General features: G+C 41.1%; 1 protein-coding gene across 1 annotated transcript in view; it reads left to right on the plus strand.

The window, feature by feature from the left end:
* The window catches only part of unc5db (unc-5 netrin receptor Db), a 198,809-nt gene that overhangs the window by 162,932 nt on the left and 17,463 nt on the right, over positions 1 to 18,414 (plus strand). The window contains exons 13-14 of the mRNA XM_053420260.1: positions 4,782 to 4,953; positions 15,683 to 15,910. Of these exons, the coding sequence (XP_053276235.1) occupies positions 4,782 to 4,953; positions 15,683 to 15,910 (400 nt within the window). The remainder of the gene's footprint in view (positions 1 to 4,781; positions 4,954 to 15,682; positions 15,911 to 18,414) is intronic.

Raw genomic sequence — 18,414 nt, forward strand, 5'->3', positions numbered from 1 at the left:
TGTTTTCTTTAAATAGATGGGGGATTCATTTCTGCTATTGTTAATGTTTTAAAGAGCTGTTCTTTCAATCAAGGAACCGTGCAGATCCTTGATTACTGAAGTTGCGTCGATAAAAGCTTTGCAGGAAAAACTTCAGCAGGGGAAAAACCGGCTGCAGCAAAACAGAGATGTTATGAACGATGGCGGCAGAAGAAGCAGAAGTCTAGAAGCGTAACCTCTGGATGCCTGTTTGACTAATGCACCCATGCACCACATAAGGTGTCTTCAAAATGCTTAAAATCACAGTGGGACAAACAGGTGGAAGACTACAAGCAAATCAAGGTGAAGTTAATGGAGCATGCTAATGTATGCATTTGTTAAGCGCCGCTCGACCCTCTCCCTTGCCCAATATGCCACTTTGCTCGGCTCCCTTAAGAGTGAGTCATCGCTCTCTTTAAATAATGCACCTCATCTTGGGGCTTAAGAGGCAGCCGCATAAAAGCCTTCATCGTGATGACAAGTGGAACTTAGAGAAGAGGACACGAGCCTGCAAGGTTACTGCAGGACTCTTAGGCCCGAGCTGAGGGCTACTTAACGATCAGTTAATCGGCTTCTTGGCTAAACTTTGCATTGAATGTGGGATCAGGCTCGGCGCTATTGGCTGAGGGATCGAGCGCCTGTCAAGAGCAGGGCTGCTGTTAACGTATAAGGACCGACTTCCCATTAGACACTGGGAAGACAGGTGATGTTGTTCTGCATCTGGATGGAACCTGCTAAGCTAGAGAATAATGTATCGCAAATGAAATGTATTATAGATTGAAGGATTGTTCTTGTTTACACTGACACTGTGTCTTATTTTTCTTGGTAGATATGGGAGTGTTTCAACATGTGTGTGTGTGCGTGTGTGTGTGTGTGTGTGTGTGTGTGTGTGTGTGTGTGTGTGTGTGTGTTTGCAAGTCAGCGAAAGAGAGAGAGAGGGAAAGGGGAACAGCAGAGTTAGATGTGTGTGGGTTTGTGAGTTTGTGTGTGTGTGTGTGTGTGTGCATACGCGAGTGCAGAATTTGATGTCGTGATCGCTATAAGCGGTTTCCACTGTAATTTCTTACTAACGACTTTTCATAATTGCCATAGTTGTGTGCTCGGTTTATCTTTGCAATATTACGAACACTTCAGATGTGCTCACCTCCCATTTAGCTGGGCTTCCAGTATAAAAACCATATATTATTTTACAAGATTATGTGTCTAGCAGCTCTGAGGCTGCACTTGCTAATTCCTTCATTCTAACGTTTCCTAATTAGCTCCTAACACAAAGTGCTGCCGTGCCTGTGTGGAATCTCATTAGTTGTACAGGTCCTTTTAAATCAAAGCAAGTAGCTTTGAAGTATTTGTAGTTAAGTTAAGCTTTTACCAAAGTTGTTAGGTTTATCTGGGGGACCATGTACAGTTGCAATCAGAAATATTCAACCCCCTCACCTCAATAGACATTATAGTGATGTGGATGACAGATAATGAAAGTAAATGACAAAGAAAAACTCATCAAACATTAAAAGATATTTATTGATGCGTAGTTTAGTTATTTTGACAACAGAAGTTGACCTAACTTTGAAGTTCAAATGAAAAATGTAACCCTTTTAACACATGTGCATGTTCAGTATTATTCAACCCCCCAGCTTCAATACTTTGTGGCGCATCCTCTAGCTTTTATAACTTCTAAAAAACGTTTTCGGTAAGTGCGGACAAGCTTCTTACACCTCTCGATTGGAATCATTGCCCATTTTTCAAGTGCAAAAGCCTCTAGATCAGTGATGTTTGATGGCTTCCATGCTGCAACTGCCTTCTTTAAATCCCACCAAAGATTTTTAATAAAATTTGAATCTGGTGACTCTGAATGCCACTCCAGGACGTTCCAGGATCTTTTTCTCAACCAAGCTTTGGTGGACTTGGAGGTTTTGCTTTGGATCATTGTTTTGCTGGAAAGTCCAATGATCACCAAGGTTTAATTTGTCAACTGAAGGCATCACATTCCTCTTTCAAATGGCATGGTATTTCTGTGAATCCATGATGCCATGTACACGATCAAGATTGCCAGTTCCTTCCGCAGAAAAACAGCCCAACATCATCTTTGACCAACCTCCATGCTGGACTGTGGGGATGGTATTCTTCTGGTCATAAGCCTGGCCTTTCACACGCCAGACATACCGCTGGTCCATATGTCCAAACAGTTCCAGTTTGGTTTCATCAGTCCATAGAACTGTCACCCAAAACTAAGTCGTCTTATCCAAATTCCTCCTGGAATATTCTAGTCGACTTTTGATGTTCCTTGTGGTCAAGAGCTGAGTGTGTCTTGAAGCCGGCCATGAAGTCCTTTTTTATTCATTGCACATCTTATAGTTGCCACTGAAGCACTTGTACCAGCCTTCATCAGGTCATCCTGTAGGTGTCTTGCAGTCACACAGGGGTTTATATGAGTTGTTCTGACTCAGTTGCTGAGGGTCCTTGATGAAATGTTGGGCTTTCTTCCACACCCAGGCAGGTTTGAAGCTGCTCCATCAGTTTTAAACTTCCTTATAATGTTCCCAATTGTGTCTCTTAGAATATAATTTTTGGGGAAATCTTCTTCTACCTAAGGCCTTTCAGGTGTGATGAAATAATCTCCTCTCTCAGCTTTTGTGGAAGCTCCTTTGTCTTTCCCATGATTGCAACTCACCTTGAATACCTTCATGGTTGGGGTTTATATATGCATCACAGCTGAAGCAAATGAAGGATCAGTATAGAGTTCCCAAAGGCTTAATAATGTTTCAACTCAACTTTAGGACAAAAAACTGTCAGACAGCTTTAAAAACCACAATATTATATAGGGGTTGAATAATTTTGACATGGCTATCTTAACAAAATATACTGCTATATTACGGCTCGTAATTTGACTGATCACATGACATCCCCCAAAAGTGAAGCTAAAGTGCTTGATCAGCCCCTGGTGGCTGTCTGCAGAATAAATGTTAAACCCTGCCTCCTCTATGTTGGCAAGTTAGTTTGCATTTAATTCATTATTTAATGCTATAGAAATGGTATGACATTTCATGATTGACAGCTGAGACAGACTCGTGATTGGTTGAGTGTTGGCGGGACCATAATACAGCAGCTCCATATTCATAATCATGACGGCACAAACTCTGGCTCCAAATAATTAGAATATAACAAAATGACAGCACCTCTCTACTGGATATTTTTGCCTAATTTGTGTACATCGGGAGGAAGTGGAGACATGTCATCCATCTTTATATACAGTCTATGATCCAACATTGCCACCCATAGAGCCTTGATGTTAGTGCTGCTAAAAACAAAAGGTGGGGTCATTTAGCTTGAGATTGCACTGAGCCAATTAGGTAAAATCCCCAAAAGGCCAATTTGGGTTAACAATTTATTTACACCGTGTGTTTTTTGATTTCATACAGTAGATGTAAAACAAATTTGTTTACAGTAAAAACATACATAATATATTCAAACATACACAATTTCGAGGGGAATGATTGAAATAGAGGGTTGGGGGACTAGTGGTATAAGTACAAATGTATACTGTATATATATATATATATATATATATATAAGTAAAAAGTACAAATAAGTAAACAATGTTAGACCAAATAGTAGAATATTTATTAAAAAAAGAGTCTACTTAACTAAGGATGTTTTATTGAGTTGCCATTCAAGTGCTCTACTTTGTGGATTGCAAGATGTAAAGTCCCAGTGGGCTCATGGCTAAAATGTTTCTACATAATTTCCCTTTCGAACCTAATTGTTACAACGTCACTTTATATCCAAATCTCTTCTTTGCTTGTTTCATGTCATTGTGTAGCAGTAAGTTAAAGCTGCTGCTTTCATGGCGACCATAAATTACTCCTCATTGAAGGGAGGACATCGGAAAGCAAATCTTCAGGTGTCTGATCTGTGATGACGCAAACAAGCCCTGCAAGCTTTTTTTAGAGGCGACGCTCTCCTGTGTTCATGATCCCGCCTGCCCCCTTTTTTTTCTGTAACAACTGCTGCCACCATCCACTGGCAAGGCTGGTTTACTGTAAGCTGCTTTTAATGAGCACACTCTAGCTCGACACAAATTATTGTGACTTTCTCACCCGGGCTGGAGCATTTTCTAGCGGCACGGACGTGCAGCAGTAGCTTGAACTCAAGCAACACAAATCCACAGCACTGGCCCCCACTGGACGCCAGACCTGTAGGTACAAGCCCTCAGGCGTGTTTTGTTTGAAGCCCACCTCGTTTCACAAGCTCCTCTCATTAGCTTGTTGTTTCTCATGCAAAAGCTCAGAGTGTGTTACCATGTATGATTGCTCTCGGCTCATAAATATATAATGCTGAATAGTGGAAGTCATGTGAAGATCACAGCCTACAATCTTAACACAGACAAAAAGGCATATTTCACTTTTTTGCAAGAGTGAGAGTTTTTTCTTCAGAGGTTAGGGATCATGCTTCAAAAACTTTAAAGTACAGCACTCATTAAGGCATTTCACCTTAATGCTTCGGTAGTTTATCAGTCTTGCAGCACAATTATTTATTGCATGCATGCTTCACATAAGAAGACAGCTGTTCAGACAACCTCTCCCTGCAATAAAAAAATAATTTATGATGCATTTGGATCGGAGCAGGATGTCTTTCTGCTGACGTGTGTCCATATACTAACTCAGGCAACATATTTTCCTTGTAAAACTTTTCTTTTCTGGTTTTTCTTTACGCTGGTTTTCATTCTCACTCTGTGTGTGTGTGTCTGTGTGTCATGGTGTGTTTAGTGTCCAAACGCTGGAAGGCTGTGAAATCCTTCTGGGCCCAGAGGTGACATACGGTCCTCCAGGCCTGGACCTCTTCTGCCCAGTGGCCATGACCATCGCTCACTGCGCCGAGGTGGACGCCGAGAACTGGAACATCCAGCTTAAGAGGAAAACCCAGGACAGCAAATGGGAGGTGAGATCTGCAGAACCACAACTGTCAAGTACCATGCGGCCCATCAGGATCTTAGCCGGGCTTAGACACAGTGTTTGCCTTTCCCCTGTTGTCTCTTTTCCCTGATTGGCACCATTATTTTGTTTGGTGGCTAAATGTCAACAAGAATGAAAGGAGGAGGGGTAAATCAACCAAACTCAAGTGTTTCCACTGGTTATGTCTGCATTACGAAGCCAGCTTCATCTCAAGACCATGAATGTGACAGAAGTACAAGCGTATTGATTTTGTAAAGATATTAAGCAGAAGAAAAAACTAGTCACGGAAGAAAAATAAAGTAATTTGTTTTTATGTGAATCTGTATTTTTTTGGAGCTCCTTCCTCCCACTGAACACCTGTCTGGCTTCAGTGAGATACAATAGGCAGATAGGGGAATTGCATCTGCAGCATGTGCAATACACTCACTTCTTTACCTGGTTAAAATTAGCATGCTTTTTTTTATGCAAATTCAGCTGCAACACCTGGATCAGCGGATTCAAACAAACACCAGCTTTGTAATGAAGCCTGCTTCCCCTTTTGTTCATGTTCATTCCACATGGGGCCCATATGTTTCTGAATTAGCTCATGCAACTGCTGCAGATGTATTCTACCTCAGACCTCAAGCTCCACTGATTAATATATGTTAAATTTGTTTTTTTTACTTTAAGTTATCTTTAGGAATTAAATTTTTAATGCAAAGTAATGGCTTCAGTGCAGGTCCCTATGAGCCACACTATTACTATACAAGTTTATTTGGCCTCTTGCCTGAAATTTCATGGAAAACCAAATGCTTTCTTCAGTGCTTTCGTTTTCCCTGATAGTTATCGGTGGCTTTCCCCAGGTAATGGAAATAGCAGGCAGTGGGACAACTGGAGTAAATATAGAAGCTCAATTTTGAAAAAGAGGTGGCAAAGAAGGGGAAGCTGGAGAGAAACAGAAACTGGATTAGGTACGGAGGGAACTTAAATGGGGAGTGGAGAGAGCAGTGGTCAGACAGGTACAGAAACTGGACCTGGACTTATCTGATGGGACCTGTTTTTTTGCGTTCCACAAATTCAGCAGCCAACATGTCCAGTTTTGTCCAGGTAGTCCAGGACTTGACCAACAGTCAGACTCCATTTACATCCTCACTTTTGTGTTGTCCAAAAGACGTGTGTCTTGAATGACATCAGGACTGAGAAGAGGACCTCTTCATGTGTTACCTGGCTAATGGCTGCTAGCATAACATTATTATTTCTGCCCATGTCCTCAATGAGGTCACTAACCACCTACAGAGGTTGCAATCCATCCGCCATGAATATTGGGTGCATGTTGAGGAAATGTCATGTGATCAAGCTCTGTATGACAGCAGTCCATTTATCCAAGATCCAATCAAAAAGTCTACTTTATCAGTAACAAAACCTGCCTTCAGGTTTGTTTTACTCTGCCTTTATCAAAGCACTGAGCTTAGGCGTTGCAGTTTAAAGTGGTGGTCTTAGCAGGTGGCCAGCAGTAGCCATGTTGTTAAAAGCCAGAAGCAAACATTTCATTTGATGGTGGGGGGCCTTTCTCAAAAACACATGGGTGAAATTCAAAAACAGGTCTTGTCTTTGCTACAGCGGAAACCGACAGAAATATCACAAAGTTGTCTTTTGCTACTGTAATCAGGTTTGATTCTAAATGAACAAAACTACATAACAAGCTGCTCCCCCCCGCCCCCAACACTTTGTCAAAGGGACACACTCACACCCACAAAAATGACAGGAACGATAGACGCAAATAAAAGATCTGTGGAAGTTGGCAACATCAGATCCTTTACGTCACTGTTCTGGGATCGTTTGATTGTTTGAATTGAATTAATGTCTATTTTCAGACAGGTCGGGCACAGCTTTACTTGAGTGGCCCTGACGGCCTGCCACTGGTGCATTTACCATATGTGAGACCAGAACACAGCTTCACTTTCCCAGAACCATGACTTCATTAAATGCTAATGCTGCTGCAGGATTACATCCGAGGTCTGTTACCGTCAAGATTGATTGGTATTAATCTGGTGATTTAGACGATCTGCAGGCACAGATCTTGACACCAGATGCCATGAGTTGTTCCCGCTGTTCTGTGACCATTTCATTTGCTTTATGTTTGGTAAAAGCTCCAGTCAGTTACTGCGACATGTGACGGGTGAATTATGTGTGAGCCATAAAAGACTGCTGGGGCTTTGTGGGCGAGCTGATTGATCCGGCCTTATGTCCTCTGCTGGTCCAGAGGGTGACATAAGGCCAGATGAAGGTAACACCGCCGATCCGGCAGGAGGAATATAAAGAAACAATTACAGCATGTAATGGCCAGGAAGAGGCATGGCTGCTGTCAGTCAATGCAGGGAGTGGCGGTGCCCGTTGGACAAGGGAAGTATTGATCAGGGGATAAGGAGAGACACGGCAGACTGAATTTAGACGTGAGGCGATCAGAAGTAGAATCATGGAGATTGTTTCTCTGCTGACAACAACTCTCTGTTTCCCTCTATAGTTGTCCTCACACACACACACACACCCACCCCCCCCCCCACACACACACACACACACACACACACACACACACACACACACACTCATACACACACACACACACACAAGCTCATGAGAGCATCGACACCTACTACATCTAAGCGATGTGTAACTCACCCAGTGTTGTGCGTGTCCCGTTAGCTTTGTTCTGATGCTTTGCAATAGGACACATTGTGTTTGGTACTTTTCCAGCTCTGTGTGGGTTGTCATCGCAACAGTTTCAGCCTTTTTGTTCTCTCCAGTGAAGAAGATTCAAAGTCCCAAACACTTAATCCCAAACCTGAAGGCAAAACAAGCCCAATCACTTTGCATTACTTGCTCATGTTTTTGAGCAGTAACCAGCGCCATGATAACGAGGCCAGTAGTGGGGGTGAATAATGAAGAGGATATCCAGTCAGGCGGCAATGTAAAATGCAAATGTAAAACTGACGTAAATTTTTGGCATGGCAAGCATGGGTCAGAATAATGAATGCTGCAGGTTTGCCCCTGGCTGTTGTGGTGCTTGTCAGCCCTTTAAAGAGCTTGTTATTTGCCTGCTCTCTACATACTCTGCCTTTGTCCTGAGTAATGTTTTTCTAAGCGATAAAGATGGCTGCTGAGAAGAATATGTAAGAACTGCAGTGGCGTCTGCATGCACCCAGATCCCACCCCGAGCAAATGTGCTATGGAAGTCGGGTTAGGTCCCTGTAAGCGTGTTAAAATAACGTTTAGGTAACCCTGAAAGGTCACAGTGAGAATCTTTTGAGGGATACTTGTGCTTTACCTTGCAATACTTTTATCTTATCCTCTTCAAGAGAATTTGTTATATAATTTCACCAATTATAAAACCATATCTAAGTAATAGCACTTAGCAGCATATCTAATGTCCAGTGAAATGTCCAATAATCCAATAAGCTGATCCATACTGTAGAGGTATGCAAATGCAGTGCAAATGAGCTACTGAGCTACTATAACCAAACCGGTTGAGACCCGTCAGGATCCATCAGGCTGGGCCAGGTTTTGACAAAGACTGGCAAGCAAGCAAGTTACATTTAAATCACATCACAGACATAAAAACAGAATGCTTGTTTGAGAATGTCAGGTTTGAGTCGGGCTCGGCAAGCTTTCCCTAAGGCTCAGATGAGTTCAGACAGAGATATATGACTCTACTACATATGGCTTAGGAAGAATAAAGGCTTCTATAGTGTTGCAACGCAACAAAAAACAAATTGCGAGGAAATGCAAAAGTAATCCTCACAAATGATTCTTGCCTTTAGGGGATCGGTAAAATATTATTATTATATCAAATAAATGTATGTGGTCTAAGTTTCACTACAAAATGCTGGACTGTGTATGTTAGGAGCTCCAAGTAGTGCCTCAGTCATTTGACCAAAATCGACTGTATATATATATATATACATATATGTATTTAGTTTTTAATTGTCATGTCTTGTGTTTGTGTTAAGCCCACAGCTACAGAGAGTTTAACGATGTTTCTTTAGTGAACATTGAGATGGATGACAGTGACATTATGCATAAGCTTACTCATCCCATTTGATTGCTTAGAGCAGCCAGATGAAAACAACATTAAAGTTACAGCCACAGAAGTTAATAATGTTACTTTAACTTACCTTCTCATAAATGTCAGTGCGACACCTGCATGTTGTCTTCAACGTCTCAGCTATTTTGTTATGTCCTCTAATCTCCCTCTCAGTGGATTGTATATTAAGTTAGTGTAAAGATACATCATCTGAAGACATATTGACAGCTACCGATTGCTACTGATTTAAAGATGCTTCTTTTTAATGCTAGAGCAACAGGTCAATCAAATCAAGTTCTGAACAACATGTCATTTTGGATGGTGGAGGAAACCGTTCAAACTAGAATTACACTCAGTAGAGCACCCAGGCCCAACAGTCCCCTTACATTTAATCAAGCTGTACCAAATTGCACATGCTCATAGATATCAGATCCCTATACGCACCATTTTTTTTAAATCAAGATTTATGAGTTATTACATTGTGAAAATGTTAGAAAAAAAACTATTTCGCAATGATAGAGGAAGTACAAATTCTTAGATATGCCCTCTGATGGTAATCGGTCCAATCTCTTTTGTGTAATCCTGCTCACAACCAACAACTAAACAGGGGTGAAAAATAAAATCTTTAAGGCGGCGGTTTGGCATCAAAGCAGTAATAAATTAGTCTCATTTGTGTTTTGAAAAAAGGTTTGTCATCAAATATTTGTCATCATAGTTTCCATTCGGCTTGAGCTTTGAAACCAAAACCCTCATGCAGCACATCTAAAGTCCTCTCATGTGAAGTTGGAGAATGGAAAATAAGCCATATCATGTATCTACCCTAAAATCACAAGTTTTTTGATGTAGAGGTTTTCAAAGCAACAGCTACTTTGTAAAGAAGTCAGCATTGACACATTTATAGACGTTTCCTTCTGCCTCCAGTTGTTATGCCAGGGTGAACACATTAAGATTTCATTGGCCTGTATCACAAAGCAAGCTCAGCTCAGTCTCCTCTAAACACTGGAGATTCTGGCTGACTTAACTATGTTTCTTGCCGCCCAGTAACAGCTCTTGCTTCCAATCATATCACATAGTCTCCCTCAGCGAACAGAGTTGCCCAGTTGTCATGGAAATGTACTTTTGTTCAATTGTCTTCCTGAACACTAAACAGACTTCATCCGCCTCTAAACTGCTGTTTCCAAGGTCAAGAAAACGCAGTCTAAACAAAATCCTGCCGGAGCAGAGAGAAAGGTTGCAAGTCCGTCTGTGCAAAACACTGCCTGAGGAAAGACACAGACGCAGTATGAGGTCCATCTGATCGAAATTCAGATTTCACCGCGCTCAGTGTTAGAGCCTCTGTTTGTTTTCTAACAGAAGCAACCTGAGTGTATTTTTATCGCCACATATAATGTCACATGAGCCTAAAAAGTCTTAATACACAGTTTAATATAATGTTTAAACTGTCGATATGAAACACTCACTGTCGGGAGTCATGTGGGGATTAAAAAAAATTGAGTCGTTAACATGGAGCAATAATTACCTCTGTTGTAGTATAAATGTGAAGCAACGTAATTCCACTGATCTATAAAAAATGTTTTGCGCTTAAAAAGCTGTAAGCAGTCTTTCTGCGATCTGGCTGAATGATGTCTCAGTTCGTTCCAGTGGAAAGGACACTTGCTGTTTCTTTATTTCAATCAATAGTAGCTATAGTTCTAATACATGCAAAATATAAATAGCGAGAAGACAACATGCACCACTAATGGCTCATTTGTTATGCCGACACGTATTGTCTGACCTTGTAAGGTATTGTAAGATTTCCACAATGGAATTCTGAGTTCATATAGTCTACAGTTTTTTGTTGGCTATAAAGCTTAATTGAATTTAAAGGGACTGTTGGGCCTTGACAGAGATATGCACTCTACCGAGTATCATTCTGTAAGTTACATTCGTGTCCCAAGTATAAGGAGATTGATAATTCTGAGAAAAAGTGATCTGTCTTAGTATTACTGCACAAAACTGATGAGACATGCATGAGCTGAAAAGAAACACATGACCTGAAGTACTCAAACCAATCTGCTGGACATTACTCAGTAGAAAAGACTAGTTTCAACCATACTTAATTACTCATCCGGTGAAATATGTCATGCCTACAAATGCTTAATCAAGCAGACTGACTTTCGATAAAGTCTACATGAACAATCTGTCAAATACCAGAGAAGAACGCTGTGGTCCTGCACATGATACTGGCAGTGCATAACTGTTGGTTTCTCTTTGTTTCTGTTATGTTATTTCAAGTGTGCCCTGTATTATATTTATAATGTGCTGATTATTAAAAAAAGAACAATCAATATTTCTGACACACCTAATATTAGGTGAGGCAGATGCCTGTGAATGGGTCCTGACCTGTAAGGAGACCAAGCAGCACTAACTGAACGAGTTGTTACCATTTTTAATTTGTGCTCGTTTACAGACACCTCAGTCGAGCCAAACCTATACAGCTAATCTCTCTTATGACACAGACATGAGAAATGATATCAGTATTTTTCTTTATCGCATGCTAATCTTACATAAGAGGTTGCCAAAATACAGAAGACAGAATCTGCAGGGTCCCTCATTTGTTCTGTCTCCTCCCGTGTCTATTTTTCATAATCTGTCCCTGAGATGCCGCCCGATGCTTCTGCAGATTAGAAACCTTGTCAGTTTTCTCCAGGTCATCCAGTCAGAGATTAAACAGCTCTTCTGCTGACATCTTGTTTGCTTAGAGACGTGTCAGTGAGCATTTCGGCTTCCCCCTCCTTCAGTTCAGGCTCATGTGTATCTAACCCTTCCCTTTATGAAAAATCTGGGTTTTTCCAATTGTGTGAGAACAGAAAAAAAAAATGATTTCTCCTCGGTGTTAGAGGAAAATTTCTCAATATGTGCAAGTGTTGCGTATGAGGAATGGAAGGGGACTAGGGGGACGAGGAATGAATAGAAGACTCATGTCGCTCTGAGATTTCCCTCTGATATTAAAAGGGCACAGAGAACCTTACAGCTTCCTGGTTCAAAATGATGACTAACCATTGAGGTCTAATCTAAAGAGAGCGGGCTGGGGGGGGGGGGATACCTGTCATGCCATTAAAAAAAAACTATTTCAGGGCATTTTATACACAGTATACCCGTAGAAGACTCCTCCGCACTCCCAGCCACACTAAAACATTATTGAGTGTCATATTGCACTGTGTTACAGTTCTCTTGTGAGGATACAGCAGGAATAAAATAGGTAAACATAAAGTATTTACAGAAGGACTGTCAGACCGTGACATGAGTGTGGCTGAAAAGTGCTAAGGTCTCTCGCTGTGTGTTGCATCGCCTTGAGCAGTACAGGACCTGATAATAAAGTACAAGCTGAATTTGCCAATAGAGAAAGCATTGAGCCTAATATAAGCATCCTTTTTTGCTCCACACAATTCTTTAAGTTTCCTGATGAATTGCGATACAGCTCTGGTGAGACGCCAAACTGAACGGTATAATTTATCAGTCCCTCAGCTGGAGCACTGCTGGAAACACCCTTACATTGTGGTTTTAGTCAAATAATAAGCTTGGTGGTATTATGTATTATTGTCAATGTCAAATTCTATTGAAATCAAAAAATGTGTTAAGTCGGTTCCTCAATACAAACTTATTTTTGTATGGAATCTCAGATTCTCAGACTGAACTGAGAGTCCTGATCTACTGTCAGTGACAAATTCAGTATCTTCTTTCATTGGAACCCCGTGGTATTGAGTACCAGAGGTTTTTCAGACTGTGAGATGCGTCATTACAGGAGGGGACCTGGAGGGGGGGACAAGGTCAGCAGGAACAGCTGGGATTGGCTCCAGACCCCTTGACCCTTAGAGGAGAAGTGGTGTATATAATGGGTTGAAGTCTTTGATTTCTTAAAAACAACTAGTTCAAAGTGAATCAAAGCTTGAGTCCTTTGCAGTAAATGGTCTTTCACACACTTGATCATCCAGAGCATCTACATGCAGCACTTTGTCTCTGGGATCTGTGATGGAAATTCATCTTGATATTTGAAATAATGAGGTTCTCAGACCGGAGTTGCCTTTGAGTCTTTTTAATAGTAAGCTCTGCAGAGGTTACACAACAAACAAGAGTGCTCAAAGTGGAACTGGCCGCAACTTAAAAAAAGCCAGAACTTATACAAAGAAGCGATTAATAAAACAAAATATGAAAAAAAGACGTGAGATCATCATCTGTGTCTATCTGCTGTAGTAGTTGAAGAAAACATCACTGAATAAGGGCATACACCCTGTTTATCAAGGTCATAGCAGTGAGACACCACCAAATAAGGGTTCCATCCTGTCAGGTAGAAAGTATCACAGCAGTGAGACACCTGGTAAGTGGAATTTTCCTCCAAAGATCAAACCTCCAATATTCTGGTTTGCGGACGAACTGTTCTACCTCCTGAGCCACAGCCGCCCCGAAGTGCAGTGAATATATATGTTCAGTTCCGAATCAGCCCTTTGATGTATGTGTCTCACTATCTCTCTCTCTTCCCCTTTCACCGGTCCAATCAAATTCTGTGCGATCTAAAAATCCCCCAAAACATCAAAGAAAACTTCCGGACAGCTGGTTGCTGTATTTTTTAGCAAATAAGAGGAAAGAGCACATTTGTGGGAGTGACTCAGAAGAATATGAAGATTTTAGCAGATTTTATTTAAACATTTTATGAGGATCAGGTCATTATTCTTTTATTAATTTACAGTTTGACAAGTTGAGAAAACAGTCTTATCTCGAGGTCATTCCGTGGCTCAAGAAGGCCTCCTTGGTGTTCCTTGAGGTCCAGTGTGGTTGTGTAGCTACAGGCTGTTATGAAGCGACCCAGCAGTGAGTGAACATGTGGTGCTCTCTGCCGTCCTGCAGGCAGCGAGGACGGCCAGTAACACCTCTTTACTCTGCCACGCTGCCAGGTAACGTGTGGTTATTTGCGAGGGAATAAAATGTTGCTCCTCCTCAGGGCTGTGTTTTAGCTGTTTGGCCTCACAGCTCCTCATTAAATTCTATAATCACACGTATTTCATGGAATGTATCTGCTCGCCTGGACGGATGGGGGGGTGCAAAGTGCTGCGTACCGATGTTGTGACATTGGCCATTCACAGAAAGATGTTTGAAGGAGAATTGGAGGAGTCAACACTCAACTTTTGCTTCTTCAGTAGATCAGAACAAATCTTTACTCATCATATACGTTATTTTAGCTCTTTTGCATTTTTGTTAGGTCATGTTTCCTTTGAAATGAAGTTCAGAGTTTTCACTTTAATTGGTGAGGCAACTGAGTGTACTTGAAACAATCATTCCACCTCCTCAGTCATGCACTGTAAAAACACAGACTGAACTCGTCATCACTTCCCTTTGGTACAATTACACTCCTGTTTGTCTTTTAGAGAAGTAGAGAAAAGAAAAGGGAATAGAGAAGAATTCAAGATAGGACTTGAACAAGATGCTCTTATCCAGTTGGAATGAGGTTCTTCCCAGCTGCTGTTTTCATTTCATAAATAAATAACTGTATTGTTCATAATGACTATTTTGTACTCTGCTATGTGCTAACACCATCACTCATGTAGGAAATGTTTTCTCATGTTCTCAGGAGACTGCTAACAACCTGTGTGGGTTTTTGTGTTGTGATTTAAACCTGTGTTATGTTCCCTCCACTGTTCTTCCACTGCACCGTGCCAGAAGTCAATCCATAATGCATTCTACTGTGTGCTGGGCATCATTTGCACAGTTTTCCTGTCACGATATCCATGCAGCCATGGGCATGAATATTTAGCTCTTCAACAGATTGTGTGTGTGTGTATGTGTGTGTGTGTGTGTGTGTGTGTGTGTGTGTGTGTGTGTGTGTGTGTGTGTGTTTCTGTGTGTCTGTCACAAAGATAAAGTCTGATTATTTCTGTTGGTGATGAGTTTTGATCAGTAATTTTCACTATTAGAAAGTAAAATACAATTTTCTAAACTCCTCCTGAAGGTTTTATTGTAAGGAATTAGAAGAACTGCAGAATGTATGCAGTCTGTAATGTTTACATTTTCAATATCAGACTTTTAGTGTATTTAGGTGATATAGTTAAAAAGAAAACAATGATTTTTTCTTTCAAAAAATTCACAACAGTCATAAATATTAGTTAGAATAAAAAATCTAACCTCTCTTGATTAGTTATTGTCCTATATCATTAATATTAATGAACTTGAGGAGGATGGTTGAACAAAATAGAAATTAAGAAAAGTAATTATTTGTTTAAAACTTTTCCTGATGAACTCATGATCATTTGACTTGGTGGTGTCACTGACTGTAAATTGCCTCCAGAGGGTTTATGTACAGTATATATGTATATACAAGGTTATACAACTGTTAAGACATAACATTTGACTATTTTGCAACAGGTATCAGTTTTATGGGAAGTTGTTCTAGCGTTCTTGTGCACTTTGGGTTGTTTACAGTTTTTCTGAAAAAATGCTAAACAAATCTGCCTCAATATTTAAAAAATACTTTCATAATGTTGTATTATAAATGCTTAAAAAGATATATCAAACCTATTGTTATAATTGATGCATTAAAATGGCAGACTCTATAATGCGATATTGTCTACCTGAGACTTATGGAATCACTAAAGACGTTAACTTCCTCTTTCCTTCTTCGCAGGAAGTGATGTCGATAGAGGAGGAGTCCACTTCCTGTTACAGCCTAATGGACTCATCGAGCTGCCACTTGCTGCTGGACCAGCCGGGCTCGTACGCCCTGGTGGGCGAGCCTCTGACGCAGGCTGCCGTCAAGAGGTTGAAGCTGGCTGTGTTTGGGAGCATGGAGGCCGGCTCCATGAACTACAGCCTGCGGGTGTACTGTGTGGACGACACACCACACGCCTTTCAGGTGAGGGGGGGCACTAGCTCTAATATAATGTGAGACTGCTGCTTTTAAAAAAGGCAGCCGAGGTGGAGCATCTTCTACGCTCTTCAATAGTTCAAAATAATTCCCTGATTGAAGTGAGACAGTGGGGTGGAAAACACTGCTGGGTTGATTTGTTTATACTGGAAATTACTGATTTATTGGAAATTTTTAGTTGTAGTTATCCATGTGTCCAGTTCCAAGGATTACTTTGTAGATTTTGCTGCAGAAGAATAAGCAGTTAAAATGTGCAGGTTCGACATTTTAAAATAAATGAAATTACACCAATTCCTCCATTAGCAAAACTGCTTATACGTACATGGAGGGTCAAAAGGGCCTTGAGCCAATTATAGCTGACAAGCTTGGACGAGGCTGGGGTCACCAGTCCATCACAGGGCCAACATATTGAGGCAACATTTCACACTAGGGCTGGCCAATCAACTCAAAATGTATTGAAACTGACATTTATAACCTCTAACCAACTTAATCCTGCTCATGTCAGTTCCTACTTTCCCCAATGCGTGCGTTCACAAACTGTCGCGTTTCCACTACATTCATTTTGCCACGGTGGCCCAGGTTCCTTGTACCATGCTGTATTACCATCAATTAATGACAAAATTAAGTTTGTTAAATTTATTGTTGTATTGATTTGAGTTCATATCGCCCAGCCCTAATTAACAATCACACCTCAATAGTCAAGCTACAGAACTTAGGGGAAACCTACGCAAACACTGATTTACTCTGCCGCCCTACAGTAATGGACCCATAGTAAACAATCACCTGACTCTTCAGAGGCCCCTCAATTCATATTGTGTATCAAGCAGTGTTGTTGTCATCATAGTCCACGGTCAGCTGCCACCATGGGAAGAGGAAAGGAGAAATGTGGATTCTTCTCCTGGTTCTTGTCAGGCCCCGTGCTGCAGCATTTTGGACAAGCTGCCGAGTCTTTAATGACTTCCTGCTGGAGCCTCATAATAAGGAATTAACTCTTTCACATGATGAGGATGCTCAGGTTCACTAAAGCACACTGTAGGTTGTGGCAAGGATTCAAACTCAACATATTGTGTGAATAAAAGTTTTTCTTTTTTTTGTGCCTGATTTCTTTGTGGCAGCAGGGACCTCAACATGTGCTCTCTACCAGTTGAGCCATGTGAGTGACTGCAGATTCATTAGCACCGTGAAACAATATTTAGAGCCGATAGTAGGGACTGGAACAGCTTGACAGATTCTCTGCCAGTGCTTTTAATAGACTGAGACAAAAGCTGCCGTACTGTAATCACTGCCATTCAAATGTTTACCTTTTTTTTCCCCTTGTTTGACTTGATTACCCTTCAGCGACCTATTGGGTTTTTAAGCATTGAGAGCTCATCAGTGAACATCAGGGAAATCAGGCTTCCTCATCTCCCCGCAGAGATTAGACTAACAGAAGAGCAGAGCCACGTGGAGCACCACGAGCCTCGTGACTGGCTCTGCCTCTCTGTCATGTCTCAGCCGTCAGTGGCAGCTGGCTTTAAAATGCATTCTGGATTCGCTTTATGAATTCCATGCCTGCCGAGCAGATGCCAGACTTCTGCGTGTCCCTCGGGCCCCTGTCTGTTAGCACCACATCGCTTCTGTGTGTTTTCCGAGCTGCGGCACAAAGTCAATTACAGACTGGATCCTGGATCAACGGGAAGCCTGATGCAACACAAACACTCGTGTGAGGGAGACGTTCTCCTCAGCTGAGAGCAAGACAGGGTCGGCTTCTGCGATACCACGCGAAGCTGCATCTTTTAATATTCATCTCTTTGACTAGACAGATTTTTTTTACGGTTAGATTGGTCTCATCTCTTCAGCTTGTCTCAAATTTGGATACTAAACAAGCAGTTCAAATCTTAGAATCATCAAAATGGTCAGATTTCCTGTGTCAGTTGTTGCAAACCCACGGAATGTTGCAGAAAGGTCAAAGCGCTCAGGTCATATTGAAGACACAGCAGGTCAAACCTGGAAACACCACTTGTATCAGTATTGCCCGAGCAGACCTTCTCTTCCCATCTCAATGCTACAAGAAAATACCCTTCACCTTGACCTCTAGCTTCTCGCCCTAAATTGTAAAATCTTTAAGATGAAATGATTTGTTTTAAATTATAACATTTTAAGCACAAACAGTGATTGTGAATGTCCAAATTGATCCTCACAATACTCTACGATACGATATACAGTGCCTTGCATAAGTATTCACCCCCTTTGGACTTTTCTACATTTTGTCATGGTATAACAACAGATTAAAATTTATTTCATCGTGAGTTTATGTTATGGACCAACACAAAATAGTGCATCATTTGGAAGTGGGGGGAAATATTACATGGATTTCACAATTATTTACAAATAAAAATCTGAAAAGTGTTGAGTGCATATGTATTCACCCCCTTTACTGTGAAACCCCTAACAAAGATCTGGTGCGACCAATTGCATTCACAAGTCACATTTGCAAGTCAAATAATTAGTAA

This window comes from Pleuronectes platessa, chromosome 4 (assembly GCF_947347685.1).
Source record: "Pleuronectes platessa chromosome 4, fPlePla1.1, whole genome shotgun sequence".
NCBI lineage: Eukaryota > Metazoa > Chordata > Actinopteri > Pleuronectiformes > Pleuronectidae > Pleuronectes > Pleuronectes platessa.